Here is a 21,145-nt window from a genome sequence, read left to right as displayed (position 1 = left end):
ATTGCTGAACATTATTTTTAATTTCAAAATAGATATGCGCGTTAAACAAAACATACATTCTTATGTTCTTGCAAGGCGTGTAGTCATGCAGCTGAACAACAGAATTCCTTAATAATTTGGGAAACCAGGGCCACAAAAATGCGACGTGGCAGTGAAATGAAATCAGAAACTGTACACATGAACGAGCAGAAGGTACCGGGAGGCGACGCGTGTGTGGGTTAGAATCCTGAGATTGGTGCTGGATGTGGGAAAAGAGGGGGGAGTGGGACGTTGTTCTGAGTGCATGCTGTGGATATAGTTAGTGTTGGATCTCTGTAGTTTTCTGAGTTGATGATCTCTGACCATCTCTTGAATCTAGTGTGTAGGTCTGCAGCCTGTTCTGCGTGGCAGTGTGCACCACATGGAGCTCCTCTTCATCCAGGTCCCTCAGCAGAAGCAGGACCGCATCAAGGATGTGGGTCTGGAAAAAAAAAAAGCACAGTATCTCACTTTAACGGTGACTTAATAAGCTTCGCTGATCGGGCTAGGACAGGACTATATATTATACAAAACATGTAAATTTTTTGCACAAAATTACTCCCAAGTAACAAGACTTTAGTCAGGTCAGTTCTGCCTATTTTGAGCTGTCATAATGAGTTGTTTTAGGTCCTCTTGTCACTTTAAATCCAAGTAAGCTGCTGCTTAACTCAAAATTTACTCTTGATCATGAAAATGACTACAAACAGATGTGCAATTATACAACTGTACATCTTTGAAAAGCAGAAGTGGAGCCTTCTTCACAACCAACAAGAATGCAAGTAGTTTCTGGATGGTAAGTCAACAACAACCAAACACTTGTCTTTTCTAGCAGAAGTTACAGCAATTTTTAAAACGGCTTGTTTTCCAGACACCCAAAAAACATTAACTTATTACGAAAAACTGGCTGGGTGAGGGGTTTTTCTTTTCTTTTTTTTTTCTTTTAGCACTAGGTGTTTTTTTAGAAGCAGTAGGAACCCAAATGGAAGTTTAAAAAAAGAGTGCAAAGTGAATTTTGCACGGTACATCCTCTTTAATCTCCCGGGCTTTCTGGGTGTCCATGCATCCTTAAAAAGTCTTAAATTCACAATCTAAAATCAAGGCCTTAAAATGTCTTAAATTGACTTTTAGAAAAGAAGTTGGCTTTAAATATGTTACAACTCTTACATTTTGTTGTGGTGTGACTCGCACATTCTATGTAGTCTGGGTTCAAGTCGCTTCATTGTGCTCTGTGACTCAAAGCGGTTGAGGCTACTGCTAACTAGCTGCTAATATACTCCTACTAGCTAGAGCTATATTAGAGACAGAGGAAGGAGGGAAAAAAAATTAGCTAGCTAAAAAATGCAAGCTAGTGTAAGTGCAAATTTATTGCCAGGTGGACGGCCTTCATCTTCGCTGTTTGATCATTTCTATACGAGGCTACATTCATTCTGTGTCAAAAAGCCTGGCAATACAGTAGTTAAGGCTGTTTCTTTTGTACATTTCTGGTGTGATACAGGTCTTAACTTTAATTCACAGTGGCCTTTAAAAGTCTTAAATTTGAATTGGTGAAATCTGCAGAAACCCTGGCTTCAGTCAACAGGTTCTAGTGGGGTGATGCTTGCAGATGCTACCTTTTTCATCGTCGGTTTCTCCATGGTGGATGGAGAGGAAAGAGAGGAGAATTTGTCTCTGGAGAGAGGCTTCATTCCCAGCTCTTCTCTGATTTTGCTGACAGGAAGAAAAAATAGAATTTCAGAAACGTCTTTATTGGTAAAGGTTAAAACTGTTGTGAAAAGTGATCAAAACCTACTTGGTCTCCTCCATGTTGTAGTTTAGTGGATCGTTCTCCATCTCTGCATCTGGAAGGCCGTTGTTGGGAAGCTGGTTGTGGATGTTGCCGGTGGGTGTGCTGACCTCGTCACCTTCCATTAGAGCGAGCGCGATCTCTTCCTCGGTTACCACTGAACACACAAAAGGTCAGACAAGGAAAGTGCCTCGCATAAGTGTTCGCAACCTTTGAAAGAATTTTTTTTTACCCCATTTTATCACATTACAGATGCAAGTTAAACCGAAATCTGAAAAGTGTGGTGTGCCACAACTGCCTACAGAAATTGTTTTGCCCAACTGTGTAATTTACACATGCATACAAAAATTTTTAAACATTAACTGCAGAGAAGGGTCGATACAAAAACTTTTTCATTTTGTTTGCAATAAAATAACTTGACGTTTTCTGTTGTAACCTGACAAAATGTTGAAAAGTTCAATGACTATTTTTACTTTTGCAGGAACTGTGTGTGACCCAGCTACTGTACATCCCAAAGATTATGAGAAAATAAAACAACATCTAGGCTACAATTGCTCTCTGCCAGAGAGTATTTTTGTCATGCGCAGAAACATAACAAAATCACCTTGATTGTCGAGCTTTTGGAGTCGAGGAAGGCAACGCAGTACGGTGAGCCGATACCGACTCGGGTCGGTACCGCAACAGGGGTTCTCGGCCAACCACAGAACTCGGAGACGCGTCAGCGGACGCAGATGACAGAGCTCTGATAGTGTAGGAATCATGTTCCTCCTCAGGTACAGTTCACTCAGAGACGGACAGCCAGCCAAGGGAGATAGAGATGAGATGTTGTTCACACTGCAGAGAGAAAGTACTGTAGTAAGCAAATCATAAATAGTTCTGAACATGTGATGGAAAGAAAATTAAAATGGGGGTGTTCAAAAAGAACCGATCTGTCCCTCTATGTCTTATGTTACCTTGAATAAATCATTTACAACAGTAAAACAAACTTAAAAAATGACCACGATATGTTGTTTTATACGTGACAAGTGATATTTAAAGTGACTTTTGCTGATTTAACAGAAAAGCCTGGTTCATAACTTTAACAAGAAGGTTGTGGAGAAAGAAAGCAAAGTTTACTTGACCAACCTGAGAGTCAACACTTCAATGCTGGGCATCTGAGAGAATATGGAAATCTGAAACGAGATACAATTACACAATTCGATGGAGATGATTATTTTTGTAAGTATACATAATTTACTGAGGTATCCACACAACTTTGCCTACTCACGTCAGTCAGGTTGCATCCCCTGCAAAACAACACGTAGCATAATATTAGTACAGACTCAACACATGGAGCCAGTACATCTTAACCAACACGGGTGTTAACATGTAAAGAAGGTGTAAATTAAAGATGTGATCAGTTTAAGCTCTTACCAGCAGTTTAGTTTCTTCACGCTTTCCAAGTCTGAGGCCTTAGCCTTAGCAAGAACAAGTTTCCGTGTTAGCTTCATTGCCTATCGCCTACACGCCCTAAAAATTAGGAATATTGTCAATGAAATGTATATTTAAAAACAACGCAGGTTGCTTCATGACAGCATCAGCGTAGAAACATCTCAACTCCGCTGCACAGGGAAAAGCTGGCGTCTTTAACATTAATGCGCATGCGCGTTACCAACAACGCGTCCTTGGTTACTACGGCTCAAAAGACGAAAAAAAACTTTAGCAATTTATTTAGTCTCTTTTGTGAACCTTGTATGCTAGTAAATGCCTTAGTCAATTATTTTAAACAACCCTAGTTTTGTAAATATTAAAAGCGTGAAGTTAGTATTTGTCTTGTCTAAACACTCAAAATCCCACAATGCCTCTCGAGCAACTTCAGTAAATCGCGCTTGCGCACTAACCTCTCCCTCTTTGGACCTACGTCTCCACTGAAACGATGGTGAGCCTAGCCTGCTCCTTTCATAATCCGAATCAATCTTATGATTCTAGTGGTATAATCAATATTTTTGCCCCTGCTGAAGTTTTGTGGGGATCATGATTGCCCGTCCAGAATATTATTTGTGTTTGTTTGGTGGTTGTATCGACTGTAAACGCGATGTTTTTCGGAGCCATTGACACAGAAATGGCTACCGCCTTAGCTTTGCTCATCAAACCAGGCCGGCTAGTTACATTATATTTAGCGGCAGCTTAACGTCAGTCCCTAGAAAATAGCTTCCTCGTCTTTTCAGAGGTACAACAACACATTCAATTACGCGTCACCGTATAAAAACGGGTCTGAAATTGCTGCGTTTAAATGAGTGGGTTACCCTGTTTATGAGAGGCTTCTAGCCTGTATGAATAACTACTGTAGCCCGTTTAGTCCAGTTTCCAGGTGCTTTGACTTTTCTGGTCCTAGTATTAAGCTAATATATTGTACCGATGTACCGAACTTACACAGGATGAACTGAAAATGCGCGTTACCTAATAATCCCAGGAGTTGCATGAACCCTGCTCATCACAGTGAAGATGGTACATTTCTCCCTAACAATCGTTTTGTTTCTTTCCCCCCCACCACCACCACCACCAGGCCAAGCGCACTAAGAAGGTGGGGATTGTTGGTAAATATGGCACGCGTTATGGCGCGTCGCTGAGGAAGATGGTGAAGAAGATTGAAATCTCTCAGCATGCTAAATACACTTGCTCTTTCTGCGGCAAGGTAAGTGGAATCACTGAAAGTTGGGGGTTGTTAAAGTAAACGCCTCTGGGATGGCATCAGTATAAATTGTACGGAAACAAAGTGAGGATGTTTTACTTGGAGAACTTGACAGCATTATTGTACTCTTTATCCACAGACCAAGATGAAGAGGAGGGCTGTTGGCATCTGGCACTGTGGGTCCTGCAGGAAAACTGTGGCTGGTGGTGCCTGGACGTACAAGTATGTAGTTTCTCTCTCCCCCAGCTCTTTGCATGTCTTAACTCAAGTGTCATTTGTTGGAACCTCACAGCCACTTCTGATTCTTTTAGATGGTTATTAAAACAGATGGCTTTTGGGTTTACTGGCGTCAAGGATGGAACATAGCTATTTTTTTGATTGATAAAGAAATGAATGCATTTGGACTTTAAAGCCATGCCAGTATCACATATGTTGTTCATATTCCTCATGTGAAGGGCACTAAATTGTTATTCACACGCCGTCCTCAATTCTGACCTCATGCGCAGAAAGCACGCCCAAGCCTGGGATTTAGCTGGACGGACTTGTGTAAATGACAAAATGATCCTTATAGAGTGACCGTTTATTGCAAAAAAATAAATAAATAAAGGAGTGATTATAGGACCAGGCGATGAGTCGATTTTTGATTGATTAAATTTTTGGTTTTTGCAGATTTCATTTTTGGAAAATCAAGAATTTTTTCGCTTTCACCAATGAACTTGTGTTTCCATAAGAGTAGAGATGTTTTCACGCCCAAAGCCGCCGTCTTGTTTGACTAGCGTGTTTTACAACTTCTATTTATTTCGACTATAAATTCAGGTGAACTCTACGATGGAATATTAGGGCCAGGATGATACTTTGCTATTTTTCATTTAATGACGACAACAAAGACATACTATTGCAAGAATGCTCTTGTGCGACGATAGTCAAAATATTACGAGGATAAATTAATTTTATGAGTAATCCAACTCAAAATCAACATGAGAATTGTTGAGGATCTTATGAATGTATACTTTGGCACATGTTTTCCCACATATTATAAAGAAATGTATAATCTTAATCAGCGTCAAATTAATATCAGAACAGGGCATTATTTTATAAATGAGTGTATTTCTAAGAAAACTACACGGACTGAGTTGCTCACAAATCCTAATGCAAGTTTTGTTTTTCATCAAAACAACTTTTTTTGTAAAACATTTTCTGCCTTTATTCTTGTAGTTAAAAATTCTCACGGAAGGAATGATGGAGATAAAAGCTAGTGTTTGAAAATATATTGTCATTTGTAATCTCATATTCTTTAGAATTTTTATTATTTTTATTTTATTTGTTTAAATCCATTACACCCAGCCCTAAGTGATTGGTTTTGTTGTTTTTGCTGTTTGGCATCTTAATCGTTGTAAATTCACTTATTTGTTTACTGAATTCTTAGTACTTACTCATATGTGACCATTTCATGCCGATTTACTTCCATGTTTTATACCAATAGGATTAAGCATTGCCTTTATCATGGCACATAATTTTTTTTTTTTTTTTTTTTTTTTTTTTTAAAGATTTGATATTGACCTCAATACGTGTTTTTTATTGTTTGTGTTACACATAACTTCAACTCCTTGTAGATTGATTTTAAATGAGCTGTTGCCAAAACAGGGTTAAATATTCCCAAACTAGGTATAAATTAAACTGTGGTTGGTACAAAATGTCCAAAATATAGCAGTTTCTACAGCAAAACTGTAAAAATATCTACAACAGAGTCGCATCAGCGTTTCTTTACGCTGATGGAGAATAACTGAATAACGTTCATTACCTTGACTCTGGGGATGTTCAGCGTTTTTAATATTCGTCTCTTCTGCTTCTTGCAGCACAACGTCTGCTGTCACAGTCAAGTCTGCAATCAGGAGACTGAAGGAACTGAAGGACCAGTAAACCAGAGCACACCTGCTGGATTTGGGACTTTGTTTTCTATTATTTCAGCCGAACTAGACATGGCCTCAACATCAAAAAATAAAAGTCTGGAGCGGAGATCCTTGTGTCTTTGTAATGTTTGTGTCCTAATGAAAAACTTGTGATGGTGCTTCTTCATGAATGACACTTCACTGATTGGTTATGAAGAAGAAGTGTGTTAGCACAGCAGATTTTAAATTGAAAAGTTGTCATTTCAATTTTCAGGATTGAAAATGAAGGACGGTTTAGTCTTCAGTAGTCTTTTTTTAACCAATAATACTGGTGTAATTAAGACCCTAGTAGATTAACTGCTCAGGCTTCTGGATCAATTTAAAATCTGTCAAATCTAAACGGTAAAGTTGGCAGAGAGGCTGTGGTTCAGTTGTATTTTTTCAACATTATCTCCGAGACTGTCACGACAAAGTATCAGTTTTAACAAATACGTGAAAAACAATTTCTATAAATGTTACATGCTGCAGCGTTGAGGGTTTTTCAGTGTACGGAATTAGTTTTTTATATGATGAAGTTTGGAGGGATCGATCAGCAGTATACTAAAGAGAAATTTAACTAATTTCATGTTTGTGGGAAAGATCAATGTTAGTGAAATCTGGCAGGACAAGTTAACTCAAAAACATCCTAGTGAAATTCACTTTTTAGTGACCTCACCCCGTTTTTCTTTTTCTGTCAGGTTTACCGATTCTGATGTTGGGGAAAATGTTAATTGTGCTATTTTACTCTTTCTCACACTTTGGTGAACTGCTTGCAAAACAATATTCAAATCGTGACACTATTAGCTTGCTGTGCTTCATTTAGTATGTAAAAATAATGTTCATTCAGTTTAAAATCCTTTGAAAAGTTCTTCCGAAGCAAAAAAAAGTCTTCAAAACGAAATGGACGGTTACGGAGTGTGTCCGGAGGGGGGCGCTGTTACTCAGGTAAGAGCCGTCACTCCAGCTGACTCCTAGTAGAAACAAGTATGGCGGCGTCCAGTGTTTTCCGACCGGGCTTGTTCAACCACAAAGTAGCGATAGTGACCGGCGGAGGGACCGGGATCGGTAAAGCCATCTCTGCGGAGCTGCTCGAGCTAGGTGAGAGTTTGTTAAAAAAAAAAAAAAAGTTAATTTACTTTTAACAAACTCAATAGATTTTTCAATACCTATCTGGTGACCACCGCCAAATGAACTACACTACAGATACATGTTTTTTAGGTAATAATTAACTTTGAATGTACCCCATCAGTCCAAGTAAGCACGTGCAGTGCCGTTGTTACGTAACACAACGTTTGTTTTACAGTCTTATTCATCAGAAGAGGCGCAAATTAATTTTAGATTCAGAGGCATATTTACATAAACATAAGGACTTGTCATGACCTCGCGGTAACTTGCTGATCATCAGCTTCATATCATCATGTCTCGTGACCCCTCTGACCTCCTGCTGCTGCTCTGTCTGCAGGCTGCAGCGTGGTGATCTCCAGCAGGAAGGCAGAAAGGCTGGAGGCAGCGGCTCAGGAGATGAGGCAGAAGATCCCCCCCAGCAGCCCTGCTAGTGTCACCACGGTTCCCTGTAACATCCGCAGTGAGGACGAGGCGAGAGAACATGTTCAGACCTCTCTGCATACTCATCTGCTCAGCAGCACGAGTGACTGCTTTAACTGGACTTGGGGTTTTTTTGTGACAGGTGAAGGCTCTTGTGTCTTCGGTGCTGAAGCGGTATGGTAGGATAGACTATCTGGTGAACAATGGAGGGGGTCAGTTCAGCAGCCCAGTGGAGAAGATAGCCTCCAAAGGCTGGAAGGCTGTGATAGACACCAACCTGACTGGAACCTTTTACTGCTGCAAGGAGGGTAAGTTCAAGTCAGGCACCTTCAGATAAAAAGTATTGGAACATTTTGCAGATTTTTCATCTAATCACTTGAGTCATTTTTATACAATATTAGAAAAGCATTAATAGATGCAAATGTTCTATGTAGAACTGCTTTTAGACAAAGCAGTATTTTAAAAAATCTTAAATGCTAAATGTATATATTTTTTCTTGCTGTTTTTAGAGTTTGTATACTCCAGTTAACACGTGATTGTTTACTAAATTAGTTGATGATTATTTCAAAAATCAATTCATCCTGATTAATTGTTTGAGCCCTAACTGTGATGGACCATGATAGAGTAGAATGCAATTGAGAAGTAGATGAATAACAGATTTTTGAAATCTGACAGCCATGACAGACATTTGTTTTCTTGTGAAAAAGTTCAAGGCATACAAATACTTGCGTCAAGACACTGAGTTCTCTACATGACCGCCCTATGTCCCTTCTCTCAGTCTACACAGCCTGGATGAAGCAGCATGGAGGAGTGATCATCAACATCATCGCTGACATGTGGAAAGGCTTCCCAGGCATGGCGTAAGACGCGTTCGCCAACAAACTGACTAACAATGTGAAAAGTTTCTGCACACTTCCTGCTACGTCCTGTCGTTGCCTCTCGCTGACAGGCACACAGGAGCAGCGAGGTCAGCCGTGGATAACCTAACCAAGACGATGGCCATCGAGTGGGCATCCTCTGGAATCCGAGTCAACGCTGTGGCACCTGTACGTGACGCTACGAACTGATCAGAGTCTATGTTTCTGTGCTGCAGTAACTGGGGTATTTGTTTGGCTTAAGGGAACAATATTCTCCAAAACTGCAATGGAGAACTATAAGGAACTTGGACCTCACCTCTTCAAGATGTCCATCCCACTTAGCCCTGCAAAGAGACTAGGACTGCCAGAAGAGGTGTGTACTTTTTAAAATACAACCACAATCGTCAACAACTATTGCTTAGGGTAAAGACATGTGTCAAAGATTGCTGGAAGGTACGAATAATCCAATGAAACTGCTAATTGAAGACAGAAATATTAATCAGCCCAGAAAGTTTGTATTATAACTCATGATTCTTGTAAAAAAAATACCCATGGTACAATGTATTTAAATTAATGTGCAGAGATATTTAATTATAAGACATTTAAAGCTATGAAAATCTACTTTTCTTTGCTCAGATCTCCTCTGCTGTATGTTTCCTGCTGTCTCCCGGTGCCTCGTACATCTCTGGGGCTACCCTGAGAGTGGATGCAGGACAGAGCCTTTATCACGCCCTGTGGGAGATACCTGGTATGTGCAGCTGGTTATCACAGCCACACTTATATTGTCGACTTTCTAAGGTTGTCTTTATACGATGCACTTTATAGTGAGCTGATTGTTTCTGTGTGTTTTGTGTGCAGAGCACAGCTCATGGCCTGAAGCTCCACAGGGGGAAAACCTGGACGCTCTGAAGGAACTGCTCAAGACACAAAGCAAACTTTAATACATTCTAGAACATGCAAACAGCAAATGGTTAGATGGCAAGTACCTCAGAAGTACAGCCACAGTGGTAAAACACCAGACCCTTAATGATCGAACCTAATTTATATATGTGGAGTGTGGTTTATAGTGGAAATTGTGTGCAAATTTGTATATAATGAAGTAACAACGTAAGTGTAACTTTTTGTTGGGATAGATGAATTCGATGCTAAAATATTTTAATTATTAGCATTTTTCAGCTATTTTGAAGGTAATACCATACTTCTTTTTACGTAACACACAGGTGCTTTACAAATGGAAGTTTAGTCACTTAAAAAGTGCTAAACACTAAGAGATTAAAAAATGTAAACAATAAAATATGGGTAGTCTGCACTTTTGCCTGAGACTAAAAATTAGTAAAAGTCTGTAATATAAGTAGTTTTGTATTTTTATGGTCTGGATAAGGATGGGAAGAGGAAGGAAAAAAGTTGTAATTTCCTGATTTACTTGTTTATTCACTTTTCTAAGCTGTGTCCATACATTCATCAATTATATCAATTTCATCTGTATTTCAGCTTGACTTCATCATCAATTTGTGTTAGTTGGATTGTTATGGTATATTTACATGTGGTAGTGAAAGCTAACTATATGGAGGGATTTTTAATATGTGTACAACAAAATCTATATTTGTGTGTTAAATCATGAATCTTAAGAATTTTACTTCTTATTTTATCCTAAACAAGAACAGTGAATATGTGGACATAAGTTCATACTACGTTGGTAACCAAGTAACATCGACATATCTTTGGTGGAGTATACTCTAATGAAGGTCAACTTTATTTTTTACATAAGCAAAATATTTATTATTCCAGTAAATAAATGTAAACCTAATAACATATTATGTTATACGTATGCTCGCGCTTTATGAAAACGTTGGGTTTTTTTGTCCCCAACACTTCGCCGTAATTCTGCCGTCAAGTGCCGCTGATTGTCGCAGTCTTCATTTCAGCAGCAGAGGTCACAACAAACCGTTCAGGTACATCTATTTATCTTTTTTAAGCTTTACATTATATAGATATTTCTATTGCCATATCTCGGGTTGTGGTTCCATATTATTACCGCAAACAAGGCAGTGAGCTAAAACAGGTCTTGGAGTGAATTTGTGATATCATAGGCTACTCTAGTTAGCGTGCTAACTGAGAAATTACCGACTTTCTTCAGAAAGAGTACATCTATTGTTTTTTCTAAAGAAATAAATAAAAGTAGATAAGTGTGTAGTATACCGACATCTTTGTGCTTTGATATATTACAGTTATGGTTCCTGTTGTATCATATTAAAATGGCCTCTTTTCAACTTTTCTGCTAAAAAGCTGTAGCATCTATAATATGGGCAGATTAACACTGGTAATAAAATACACAAAATTAAGTGAAAAGGAAAATAATTCAAACTGTAATTTAATTTGTTTTATTCACGTACCTTTTAAGCTTCCCTAAAACAGATTAAAAAGCATAAAAGGCATCTTCATAAATTATGTTTTGGAAGAACGTCACAATAGAAGAGTTTCTAAAGAACATAATGAAATTTGTAAACGTGATACAGCTGCTGTCATAGAAGAGCACAAAAACAAAACACGTATAAACTTAGCATTTTAACCATGTTTGTGAAGATTTCTTCTGCTTGTTTTCATCATTTATCTTATTTACAGTGAGTTGTACCAAACACATTTACAACCGGAGAGTTTATTTATTTTATGAAAGGAGAACACAAAGAGCATTTGAAGCACCAACAAGATGAGAACTGAGAAACATTTTTGCTTTCAGCATGGGAGGTGATCACGGCCACAGCAAGATGTCCATGCCGGACTGGCGGCAGTGGAAGGTGGAAGGAACCCCGCTGGAGTTCACGCAGCAGCGATTGGCAGCCAGGGGCCTCAAAGACCCGTGGGCACGGTCAGTATCTCTACACACATGTAAACATGTCTGGGGGATGTAAGTAAGTTAATTGCAGTTCAACAACTTAAAGGAACAAATATGAAAAATAAAAAGTTTCAACATCCCAGTGAATGTTTAAACTAATATTATAAAGCAACTTTTGATTCAGTTTCAGCATTAAGTTATCTTGTGTTTACACCTGCCATTGATTGCGTTGAATCTGATTAAACAGAAATAACAGGGGGTCTGTGCATCCTTAGAAAGTCTTAAGTTGCTATTTCTAAATTAAGGCCTTAAAATGTCTTGAATTCATTTAATGTACTAAAGTTGGCCTGTAGTATGTTACTACAGGTCATATCTCAGGTTGTAGTAACAACCCGAGATATGGGTTGTTGCTACAACCCATATCCCATAACCCATAACCTGTATGTTACTACAGGCCAACTTTAGTACATTAAATGAATTCAAGACAGAATTGGTCTTCAAATTTGTCCTGACAGGACTATTTAATCTGGTATATTTTATTTTTTTATTTTTTATTTATTTTTTTTTTTTCACTGAACCTTCCTCTCAGGCAAAACTTTGAGGAAGATGACAGAGGCAAACAGGCAAGGTTGGGAATGTCCTACTCAAAGTCCAGAGCTAAATTGTACAGGACATATTGTGAGTCAGCTGTAGGAGGCTGTGAACAAAAGATGTTCTCCCACGCTGCATTTCCATTGACCATATAATTGCACAATTTGACATTTTGAAAATAAATTTGCTTAATGGCAACATGCCAATTTCAACAAAACTTGATTTTCAATTAAAAAAAAAAGGTTCTGGTGCTAGAATCAGGTGGGTTTTGACCATATCAAAATTAGACATGTCTATGACTATTGACATTTTTCTGCACATTTGTAATGTAAATTCAGCTAATGTCTGATGGATATGTGAGGCAGAGTTGGCAAATATTTGCAAATCATAATACAGGATGCTGAGTGACTCCCATCAAAGAAACCTCGATGTCAAAACTGAGTCAAACGTTGTTTTAATAAACTATCACTTTAAGGTTTATGTAACTATATTATTGCAGCTTAACAGAGTTTCCAATCAATTTATCAAAGTCTAATTTTTATGCTGGATAAATCTGGCACTCTAACAACGTTTTGTTTGTATCTAAGATGATGTCTGACTGTCTTCTCCCTTCCGTCTCTGTCCTCCTGCAGCAACGAGGCATGGAGGTATTCGGGCGGCTTCGCGCGCGCGGTCACTCTGTCGGAAGTTCTCTTCCGAGGATTTAAATGGGGCTTCGCTGCGTTCACTGTTGCTCTGGCAATAGAGTACACCATGTTTCCCCCAAAGAAAGGAGGACACTGATTCTCCTCCTTGGAGCCAGCATTATGTAATTTGATTTTATGATGATCTGTATTTTCAGTTTAATAAAGCTTCTTTTGATCCCCTCCATAGATTTATTTTTATTCTTTATGGTGTTTTAAAATCATGATTTTTACCACGTTTTTAAAACTTCCTTTCCTCACACTGATAAGGGTGGAAACGGAGAATTTGCAACACCAACTACTCTTGTTTCTTCTTCCTGCTCAGTTTTCTGAGGCAGAGCTTCAGACATTTAAATGTCAGTGCCACAAAAACCAGCAGCACTGTAGCTAGTACGGCCATGACGTCCAGGCTGTAGTACTGGAACCAGTACAGGTCATGGAAAGCAGGTCTGAGGTGTTTTGCTCCTTTATGTTGCATCACAAATTCAGTCCAGAACACTGACAGATCCAGAGGGTCGATCGGCCGGTCGTTGTGAAGAGCCGAAAGCTTCTGGATGTTCTCTTTGTACCTGAGCGCACACACACAGGGATGGAACAGGATGAACTCACAGCTGAAAGAGAGGAATGTTTCAGCTGCGCCGCCTCCTACCTGGGGTCATTGATGACCTCGTTCAGCCCCTTCAGCAGGGTTTCCGTGGTGACAGAGGTGATATCCAGTACGATTCCGGCTCCTCTGCTCGCTATCTTCTGTGCGTTGTCGGGCTGCTCTGCGGCCAGTGGTACCAAAACCATGGGAACACCGTGACACAAGCCCTCAAATGTCCCGTGTGAGCCGGCATGAGTGATGAAAGCTCGAACTCCAGGATGAGCTTTCAAAAGACATCAATTTATTTACAACATTAGATGTTTCATATGTCTGAGCAGTGATATGTCGTCCTCCTAGAGGTTTTAGATAGATTTACTACCTAACAGGTCGTTCTGAGGCACCCATTTCATTATCTTCACGTTATCTGGGATTCTGGATGGAAACTTGCCAGTGTACCTCCATATGACCTATCAGAAGTGTTAATAAAGCTTTTAGTTTGGAAACCTTGAGATTACATACTTACATTTAGCTGGACTCAAATAGATCACTTTCAATTATTTGTATTGTTGTAAATCATGTTTTGTTTTTTTTTCCCATTTACTTCACAGTTTTGCGCTTTGTCTGGCTCTTTAAATGGCAATGTGACAAAACAATATGAGCATATTTAAGGAATATAAGTGGCTTACAAGGCACCAGATGACTTTATATTGTTATCCACGAGTGTCCCTGTACCTTCTGTGGAATCTGGCTGAAGGCATCCAGGAAGGTAGAAGTGATGTAATCTGGCATCTCTGAAACCATGGTGCCCAGAGTGAACACCACAAACCCATGCTCGCCTGATAACCACGACGCCAAATCCTGAAAACACACACATCAGAGCTTCTTAACGTTTCTTCTCACCCAGAGGCATTAAGGAGGAACGTCAGAAAAAGTTTGAGATTTGGTAAAAATGTCTCACTTCAGGAAGAGGGTTCCTCACTTTACAATTGATCCCACCGACCAGGATAACGTTGGGCATGAGAGGGCGGGGAAACTCCAGTGTAAAGTCAATCCTTGTGTGAACAGAATCACAAGAAAATTCTAACTTAACACACATTTCTTCATTGTTGCCTAAGTCTTTAGGCCTCAGGGAAGGATGACCTTATCTAAAAATAAGGTAGAAAAATAATCTTGCAACATCCTACCTGAGAAGCCAGATAGCGGACTCGGCAAATAGCTCTGCCACGCTCACCTTCTCTTCCAGGAAGTCATAGGCTATTTGGTCAAAGTGCCAGAACATCAGCCGGCAAAACAACGGCTCCAGTAACGCCACCTGTGGGTCAGAAATGAAGCAGGACCATGGCTATGGTGTACAAACCCTGGCATTGCAAAATCAAAATGAAAAACTATGTTGTTTTGTTTTTTGATCTCTCAGAGTTGACACAAAGCTTTTTAATGGGTAAATTTTTGTACCCATTAAAAAGTTATACTAAATGTTTTGATTCAAAGCTAGAGCAGCCATCTTTTATTTTCCATTAGCTGTACTTACCAAAGTGTTAATGACGCGTTCCTTAAAGTTCATCCTGTCTGTGTATCCGGTGAAGAATCGAGGCACAAAGGAAGGTGGGGAGGGACACCCTGAAGCCTTCATATCCAGAGAGCAGGGAACCCCCCGCAGTAAGTTAATGGTGGGGATACCTGGAAGTGATTTAGGGTACACACGACTCATAAACCACTGGCTCACAGAAGAAAATGGGACTATTTCAATTCAATACTTTATTGATCCCACAGGGGACTTAAATAACATTAATTATAATAATACGATAGTAGAGATTACATATTAAAGTACAGATTTTAAAGCATACCTTCAGAAAATAACTTTTAAGCAGGTTTTAAACATACTTTTCATTAAGTCCACATTTATGTTATTGAATTTTTTTGATCTGAAGTAATCTAATCTTAAATGTTGTGTTTTTATTGGCTGATAGCAGAAACTCATCATGCTTAAGAGAAATAAAGGAGCTAAAACATGAGTCTTTATTTAACTAATCTATATAATGTGTCTCACTTGGTGGTTGAGTAACTGAAACCAGTGGACTTTTACATAATATTCTGGTTTAAGTCATCTTATCCATTAATTGTGAAGAAAATAATTTACTTTCATTAGGTACAGAAAGAAAGATGGAGGTTTATTATTAGGAATATTTTGAACCATAACTTGCATTTGAAAAGTTTAGGTGCCTGTTAGAATCCTCAGCTACCTCTTTATGTCGGCGTGCAGGTGTCTGATTTCATGTGGAGTTTCATTAGGAATGCAGTTTGTCCTGATGTGGAACTTGTTAAAACATGTGTGACCCGTTGCATAGAAGAACAAACCCACCACATAATCCAAAGAGGGGTAATTTACCTAATTTGTGAGCAACAATCAGGCCCGTTGGGACCATTGGGTCAGTCAGGACTGCATCGAAATTCTATGAAGGAATTGAGACAGAAGGAGAGGAGAAAAATACTCAGTACCTTGTGTTGGATTTTTACATAAAATAAAATAAAATTAATTGAAGTTTGTGGTTTCTGATGAATTTGAGACACAATAAATTGATAGGTCAATAAGTTTTGGGCGTTGTATCCTGATATTATTTTAGGAAATGCCTAAAAAATTGAATAGCAGAAAATAAATAGGTAAAAACAAATAAAAATACCGCCGTTAAAACAAGGAATCCCAAGCAACATACGGAAATATTCCTTGAAAATGTCTACACTGCATTTTCAGAGGGTAGTTCAGGCAGCTTACTTGATAAAACTTAAGCAAAAACCATATATTTTGTGCATAATCTAAAAATCTGTCCCCGTGTCGTACGTTCACTCACCTGCTGTGCCAGATGAGAAATGAGGCTGGCGTTGAACAGAAGACTCTCTGCCGTGGTGTGAAGAAGGTTTGTAATTTTCTGGATCTGACTGAACATCTTCTTCATCTTCTCCATGAAAGGCTGCGACGATTTCTCCAAGATGTCCTTGTGCGAGGTCATCACAAAATCCATGTAGTCCCGGTCGTAGGGAACAGGATAGGTGATTGTGTCATAGTATTTCCCCGGACCCATCCGTATGCTGATCTCCGGAATCACCACAGTGACCCTGTGTCCACGCCGACCCATTTCTTGTGCGATGGCTTTTATGCCCACCCAGTGACTCCCATCCATAGGCACCACCAGCAGGTTACCTAGAAATCCTGAAGAAGAGCCGCTTTTTTCAGGAATGGTGTCGGTTTCTTTGACTTTGCTTGCCTTGACAAGCTTGGGAGTCTCTGCAGAGTCCTTTACTTTCCCTGCAGCACCTCTTCCCTCTACAGCCATGCTCAGGAGGAATAATACCAAAAAATATGCTTTCCTCATTCTTCGTCCTTCCTTCTTCACGTATCGCCAATGAAACAAGAAAGACAACAAAACCCTTTTTGCTCTCCTCTGAAAACAAGTGTGAACTTTTCACTTCTCTTCCTGTCGGAGCTCCTCTAGGAGGTAGAGTTACATGTGTTCAAAGTCCTTAACAAAAGAATAGCAATTATCTCAGTTTAGTGTAGTCAGAGGTCAGACTGTTGATTCTTTAGGCTGTAGTTACTAAGTGATTACATTTCTCCTGTTGCTGATGTTTTGTCAGTCAAAGAACTGAGGTAAAGTTCAGCGGGCGTCAATAACGGGATTCATGAGTGTTTATACAAACTTCAGTAATCTCAGTCGGGGAAAAAGTTGTGGAATTTGCACCACTGATACTGGGCCAAGTCGGTGTTTGGCCTTTCCTCTCATTGTGTTACAGCATGTTGGGAAACAAACATGTTGGTGACCATTCGTAAGAGCAACCTGAGCATTTTTCCCCAACTTTAATTTTGTTTCTATGGTGATAGGATCTAGGCATAAGGTCAAATCTTCAAAGTGCAAATTTATTTATATATAGAAATCTGTGAATGACTGAAAGATCTTCAAAATATTGATTTTAGTTTTAGAAAATGTAATTAGAATTGCCTATAGTCAATTTATTATTCTATTGATCATTTACAAAATCGACATACAGCTACTACAACTACTACCAATGTAGTACAATATTATAATGACAAAGAAGCAATTATTGAAGAATTTTGAATTAATTTAATCATGAAGTTAAAATGTGGCCAAAAAGCTCTACATAGAAGCACGAATAGTAGGGGAAGTCAGCTTGAACTAAGGAAACTTAAAATTCTAATATTAGAAAAATAATCTATATTTTGGAGTCATGCAATATAGGTAGAGACAGAAATGTGGCGATTGACAAATGTGAAATATAAGATAGCTTAAAAACAATGACCCAGTTAGGAGCAGAGAAATATGTTTAAAATTCTTAAATCCTTCTTAAAAATATGAAATTACTTCACCGCTACCGCTCATGGCCAGCAGGTGGCGTTGTAATGTAATTCTTCTCTGCCGTAGAGGAAGTCTGGATAGAAGTGCTGGCTCGTGATTGGCTCATCAGAGTTCCATGGACCGCCGCGCGCACCTTTCCTCCGACTCCTAGTTGATGACGTCCGAGAGCCGCAAATCCCAGCGCGAGCCGATGTGTAAGCGCGGTAATCTTCCTCTAGTTTTAGTAGATGAATGAAGCAGCTAGGAGCATGTCTGAAGATGAAAACTGTGAGGGAAGTGAGCCGACGTGAGTTTAAAATCTGAACACGGTTTCAGTAGAGAGCGCCGAACCTGGCGCTCTGAATGTTCTGTTTGTTTTTAGCCTAGCTTGGTTTCCCCCTTGGTTCAAACTTTAGCTGAACAAAAGTGTTAATTTTCGCCAGGATTTGAACTTTTTCGATCAAGACACGGGTCTTTACAAGCCTCGCTTAGCTTTTGTCGTTTTATTTTTTTGTCGTTTTATTTTTTTGTCGTTCTATAATAAAAGTTAATTTCATACTGTTTAGCTACTGATCCGCCTGTTAATCGTTCATTGGATTACAATACATTTACCTGCCAAAAATGTATCCTAAAATCTGACGTAACTTGGACGTTGCAGGTTGTGAATTGTATTTTCATTCAGTATCATAACATTTCAAGAGTAAATATTTAGTGAAGAAAACATTGATCTCTGAAAACTAAATTTCACAGGTTGCCTATTATTGATGTGATGTCAACAATGAGGGAAAGGAACACCATGTTTTAGTTAATCTGCAGCTGTAATATTTCTATATCTGTCGTGATTATTATTATTTTTTGTCTCCAAATGTTGCAGGTATGATACAAATGACTTTGATGTATCTCACTCACTGTCCATAAAAGTCGAATACTACAGGTGAGCTCATAGGATTTTGAAAGGAAACGCATAAAAGTCCTTATTTTTGATTGCTCGTCCACAGGGAACAGCATAACGTGTACCCTTGTAATCAATTTCTTTTGCTCTTCCACAGATCATTTGAGTACACCCTGAATTGGACGACGCCCATGTCTCTCCGACGATCCTCCAGACTGAAGTTCCCCCAGAAAAGTCCTGCATCAGACAAAGACGTCGCTCGGCCTCTCCGTAGGAGCCAGAGAGGAAGGCCGCGGTTGGAGGAGACCCACCCAGATGAGAGTGAGGGAAGTGACATCATCGACCTCATCACCAGCAATCCTTTTGCCAAGGAAGGGGCCGCGAGGGAGGCTGTTGGCATGCTCAGTTATGGACTGGATAAGTCAAATGATGAAAGTGGCTCTGAAAGCAGCAACAGCAGCATAGTTTCAGGACCGTCCGCTCTGTGCTGTGATTACAGAGACCAGCTTTACAATGACGTTTGCTCAGCTTGCCATAAGCTCTATGAGAAGGCTAAAAGGTTGAAGACGCCGATCAGAAGCAAACTTCTAGATAATGGTTAGTTCATACAAGTCCTGTGCTAAGAGAAATTAAAAAGTAAAATATGGTGTAAAAAATCGTGGATGAGAAAATAGGAATGCATTTAATGGTTTAATGTATAGGGAGTCTAACACTGCTACAGAGTTTTTTGGGTTTTTTATGATGATCTACTTGCATTTAGTGAAAACGTGACATTTAAAATTTGAATATTACACCAGATCAATGAAATCATTGCAATATTTTAATACAGAAATGCGAGCTTAGTGAAATGTATGTTTAATACTTTATCTTAGATTAGATTAGAGAAGCGTTTCCTGAAATTAGGGAGGGAAACCATTTCCATGACATGATTTACATAATCATAATCATTTACTGAAATGTGACTTTCCCCTCTGGGGATTAATAGAGTATATTCGTTCATTCATAACCTCCAATAATTCCTGGAAAACATTTCCAAGCAGAACAACATCCCCCAAAGCGTCATGCTGTCGCCGCCTTCTTACACTCTTCCCACAATGCATCAGGTCGTTTCGTCAGACTCGCTCACATCCTCATGCTCGTACAATTGCTTTATTTCTAATAAATTCATTTCCTGGTCGAAAAGATGATCAGTATTGGTCATAACGTTGTGCCTATTCAGTAGGGCTGCGTTTAACAATTATTTGAGTTATTGATGAATCTATTAATTAAGCTGGTAATTAATCTGATTTTAAAAAGTTACCACATTCTAAAGTTTTTTTTAATTTAACCACTTATGCCTTTTTATTTTTACACAATATTAGAAATATATATTAAAAAAATGAAAATAAACAAATAAGCCAATTTCTTAAAATTAAAATGAAGCAAAGCATTCCTCTAGTGAATTTGAACCAGGTGAAGTGAACACTGCCACATATTTACAGACAGGTATTTTTTATCTTAAGTGCAAAATGTACATGTATATTGTGCAGTTCTGGCTGGATTATTGCTTGAATGTCTTGTTTCTTTCTGTAAATCTCCTTTTTCTGAGTCTGTGTAATCCGGGAAGCAATTAATTGATTACTAAATTAGTTGACAATTATTACAATGATAAATTAATCACAATTAATTGTTTCAGCCCTAGTGTACACCGTTATTTATCTGAATAGCTATGGACATGGTTTACCTCATCCTCTGTTCTACATTTATTCTCAAAAAAGCTGTTATTCCTCATAAACTTTTAAAGAAAGCCACTGGAATAAGAAATATCTAATCCCTCATCTCACATGGACTCTTACGGTCTGGTTTGTCTTCCAGATCCCAAGTCTCTGACCTGTGACCAATGGGTCCTGATGAAAAGATGGAAGCCTAAAGGACAACCTGATGCCAGACGGTAAGATACCTGAAGGTGTGTTTAATAACAGCTGCTGCTTTTCACATGGATGCTTATATTACATGCGTGCTGACAGGAGGTTGTTAAGTCACATTCAGCTGGATGATGGAGTCGTTGTGAGACGAGGAGAGCAATCCTCACCCTGTTCGAGGCCGCACATTTTCCTCAAGAGGTAAACTGTGTGCTTACTTTTTTACAGTTTTGTCATTTTCATGTAAAACAACAATGACCTATTACGGTTTATTGTACGTAAATCTAGAAAGAACAAAGAAAATGTTTAAAAATTTTAAAATTTGCTAGAAAAAAAAACTCAGAAATTTTCTGTAAAAAACAAAGTGTGGAAGAATTTCAAAGGTTGAACATTTTTTACTTTTCAAGCAGAGAATTTTTTTTTTTTTTTTTTTTTTTTTTTTTTTTTTTTTTTTATAACATTTTATTTTTGTTTTTTCTTTTTTTTCCGGGACCCTGGAGGGGGCACTTCC

The 21,145-nt window shown here is 38.8% G+C and overlaps 6 protein-coding genes across 6 annotated transcripts; 4 read left to right on the top strand and 2 right to left on the bottom strand.

Annotated features, from left to right (window-relative positions):
• Nucleotide 1: 1 nt before the first annotated feature.
• cfap410 (cilia and flagella associated protein 410) lies at nt 2-3,451 on the bottom strand. Its single transcript, XM_015060694.1, has 7 exons — nt 3,215-3,451; nt 3,069-3,087; nt 2,927-2,973; nt 2,406-2,635; nt 1,808-1,958; nt 1,629-1,725; nt 2-460 (listed from the first exon to the last, which is right to left on the bottom strand). The coding sequence occupies exons 1-7, from the start codon at nt 3,289-3,291 to the stop codon at nt 299-301; spliced, it is 783 nt and encodes a 260-aa protein (XP_014916180.1). The 5' UTR covers nt 3,292-3,451; the 3' UTR covers nt 2-298.
• A 164-nt stretch (nt 3,452-3,615) lies between these two features.
• rpl37a (ribosomal protein L37a) lies at nt 3,616-6,490 on the top strand. The gene is made up of 4 exons (XM_015060696.1): nt 3,616-3,719; nt 4,347-4,475; nt 4,612-4,694; nt 6,329-6,490. Exons 1-4 carry the CDS (start codon nt 3,717-3,719, stop codon nt 6,390-6,392), a joined length of 279 nt encoding a protein of 92 aa, XP_014916182.1. The 5' UTR covers nt 3,616-3,716; the 3' UTR covers nt 6,393-6,490.
• A 246-nt stretch (nt 6,491-6,736) lies between these two features.
• On the top strand, nt 6,737-10,375 carry pecr (peroxisomal trans-2-enoyl-CoA reductase). Its single transcript, XM_015060692.1, has 8 exons — nt 6,737-7,498; nt 7,863-7,996; nt 8,088-8,253; nt 8,724-8,805; nt 8,895-8,991; nt 9,065-9,175; nt 9,439-9,550; nt 9,661-10,375. The coding sequence occupies exons 1-8, from the start codon at nt 7,387-7,389 to the stop codon at nt 9,741-9,743; spliced, it is 897 nt and encodes a 298-aa protein (XP_014916178.1). The 5' UTR covers nt 6,737-7,386; the 3' UTR covers nt 9,744-10,375.
• A 239-nt stretch (nt 10,376-10,614) lies between these two features.
• Nucleotides 10,615-13,098, top strand: ndufb3 (NADH:ubiquinone oxidoreductase subunit B3). The gene is made up of 3 exons (XM_015060695.1): nt 10,615-10,754; nt 11,540-11,668; nt 12,859-13,098. The coding sequence occupies exons 1-3, from the start codon at nt 10,630-10,632 to the stop codon at nt 13,007-13,009; spliced, it is 405 nt and encodes a 134-aa protein (XP_014916181.1). The 5' UTR covers nt 10,615-10,629; the 3' UTR covers nt 13,010-13,098.
• An 89-nt stretch (nt 13,099-13,187) lies between these two features.
• Nucleotides 13,188-17,142, bottom strand: LOC106964908 (UDP-glucuronosyltransferase 1-1-like). Its single transcript, XM_015060691.1, has 9 exons — nt 16,342-17,142; nt 15,882-15,945; nt 15,024-15,172; nt 14,680-14,807; nt 14,454-14,547; nt 14,228-14,353; nt 13,875-13,962; nt 13,559-13,778; nt 13,188-13,478 (listed from the first exon to the last, which is right to left on the bottom strand). The coding sequence occupies exons 1-9, from the start codon at nt 16,861-16,863 to the stop codon at nt 13,208-13,210; spliced, it is 1,662 nt and encodes a 553-aa protein (XP_014916177.1). The 5' UTR covers nt 16,864-17,142; the 3' UTR covers nt 13,188-13,207.
• An 832-nt stretch (nt 17,143-17,974) lies between these two features.
• On the top strand, nt 17,975-20,872 carry LOC106964906 (uncharacterized). Its single transcript, XM_015060687.1, has 5 exons — nt 17,975-18,148; nt 18,716-18,775; nt 18,891-19,330; nt 20,588-20,663; nt 20,740-20,872. The coding sequence occupies exons 1-5, from the start codon at nt 18,090-18,092 to the stop codon at nt 20,837-20,839; spliced, it is 735 nt and encodes a 244-aa protein (XP_014916173.1). The 5' UTR covers nt 17,975-18,089; the 3' UTR covers nt 20,840-20,872.
• Nucleotides 20,873-21,145: the final 273 nt, after the last annotated feature.

Source organism: Poecilia latipinna, unplaced genomic scaffold (assembly GCF_001443285.1).
Source record: "Poecilia latipinna isolate Pla-1442-1.1 unplaced genomic scaffold, P_latipinna-1.0 Scaffold1735, whole genome shotgun sequence".
Lineage (NCBI taxonomy): Eukaryota > Metazoa > Chordata > Actinopteri > Cyprinodontiformes > Poeciliidae > Poecilia > Poecilia latipinna.
Note: the sequence above shows the minus strand (reverse complement) of the source record. Positions and strands in the feature narration are given on the sequence as shown.

Coding starts and splice junctions, on each gene's coding strand:
- LOC106964906 (XM_015060687.1), top strand. CDS start 18,090: ATGAATGAAGCAGCTAGGAGCATGTCTGAAGATGAAAACTGTGAGGGA. Junction 18,149..18,715: donor TGTGAGGGAAGTGAGCCGAC/GTGAGTTTAAAA, acceptor CAAATGTTGCAG/GTATGATACAAATGACTTTG. Junction 19,331..20,587: donor AAGCAAACTTCTAGATAATG/GTTAGTTCATAC, acceptor TTTGTCTTCCAG/ATCCCAAGTCTCTGACCTGT.
- ndufb3 (XM_015060695.1), top strand. CDS start 10,630: ATGCTCGCGCTTTATGAAAACGTTGGGTTTTTTTGTCCCCAACACTTC. Junction 10,755..11,539: donor GGTCACAACAAACCGTTCAG/GTACATCTATTT, acceptor TTTTGCTTTCAG/CATGGGAGGTGATCACGGCC. Junction 11,669..12,858: donor CTCAAAGACCCGTGGGCACG/GTCAGTATCTCT, acceptor GTCCTCCTGCAG/CAACGAGGCATGGAGGTATT.
- pecr (XM_015060692.1), top strand. CDS start 7,387: ATGGCGGCGTCCAGTGTTTTCCGACCGGGCTTGTTCAACCACAAAGTA. Junction 8,254..8,723: donor CTTTTACTGCTGCAAGGAGG/GTAAGTTCAAGT, acceptor CCCTTCTCTCAG/TCTACACAGCCTGGATGAAG. Junction 9,176..9,438: donor GACTAGGACTGCCAGAAGAG/GTGTGTACTTTT, acceptor TTCTTTGCTCAG/ATCTCCTCTGCTGTATGTTT.
- rpl37a (XM_015060696.1), top strand. Junction 4,476..4,611: donor CTTGCTCTTTCTGCGGCAAG/GTAAGTGGAATC, acceptor CTTTATCCACAG/ACCAAGATGAAGAGGAGGGC. Junction 4,695..6,328: donor GGTGGTGCCTGGACGTACAA/GTATGTAGTTTC, acceptor TGCTTCTTGCAG/CACAACGTCTGCTGTCACAG.
- cfap410 (XM_015060694.1), bottom strand. CDS start 3,291: ATGAAGCTAACACGGAAACTTGTTCTTGCTAAGGCTAAGGCCTCAGAC. Junction 1,959..2,405: donor CCAAAAGCTCGACAATCAAG/GTGATTTTGTTA, acceptor TTGTGTGTTCAG/TGGTAACCGAGGAAGAGATC. Junction 461..1,628: donor AGAAACCGACGATGAAAAAG/GTAGCATCTGCA, acceptor TTTTTTTTCCAG/ACCCACATCCTTGATGCGGT.
- LOC106964908 (XM_015060691.1), bottom strand. CDS start 16,863: ATGAGGAAAGCATATTTTTTGGTATTATTCCTCCTGAGCATGGCTGTA. Junction 15,173..15,881: donor GATTGTTGCTCACAAATTAG/GTAAATTACCCC, acceptor AATCACTTCCAG/GTATCCCCACCATTAACTTA. Junction 13,963..14,227: donor TCAGCCAGATTCCACAGAAG/GTACAGGGACAC, acceptor CACTTCTGATAG/GTCATATGGAGGTACACTGG.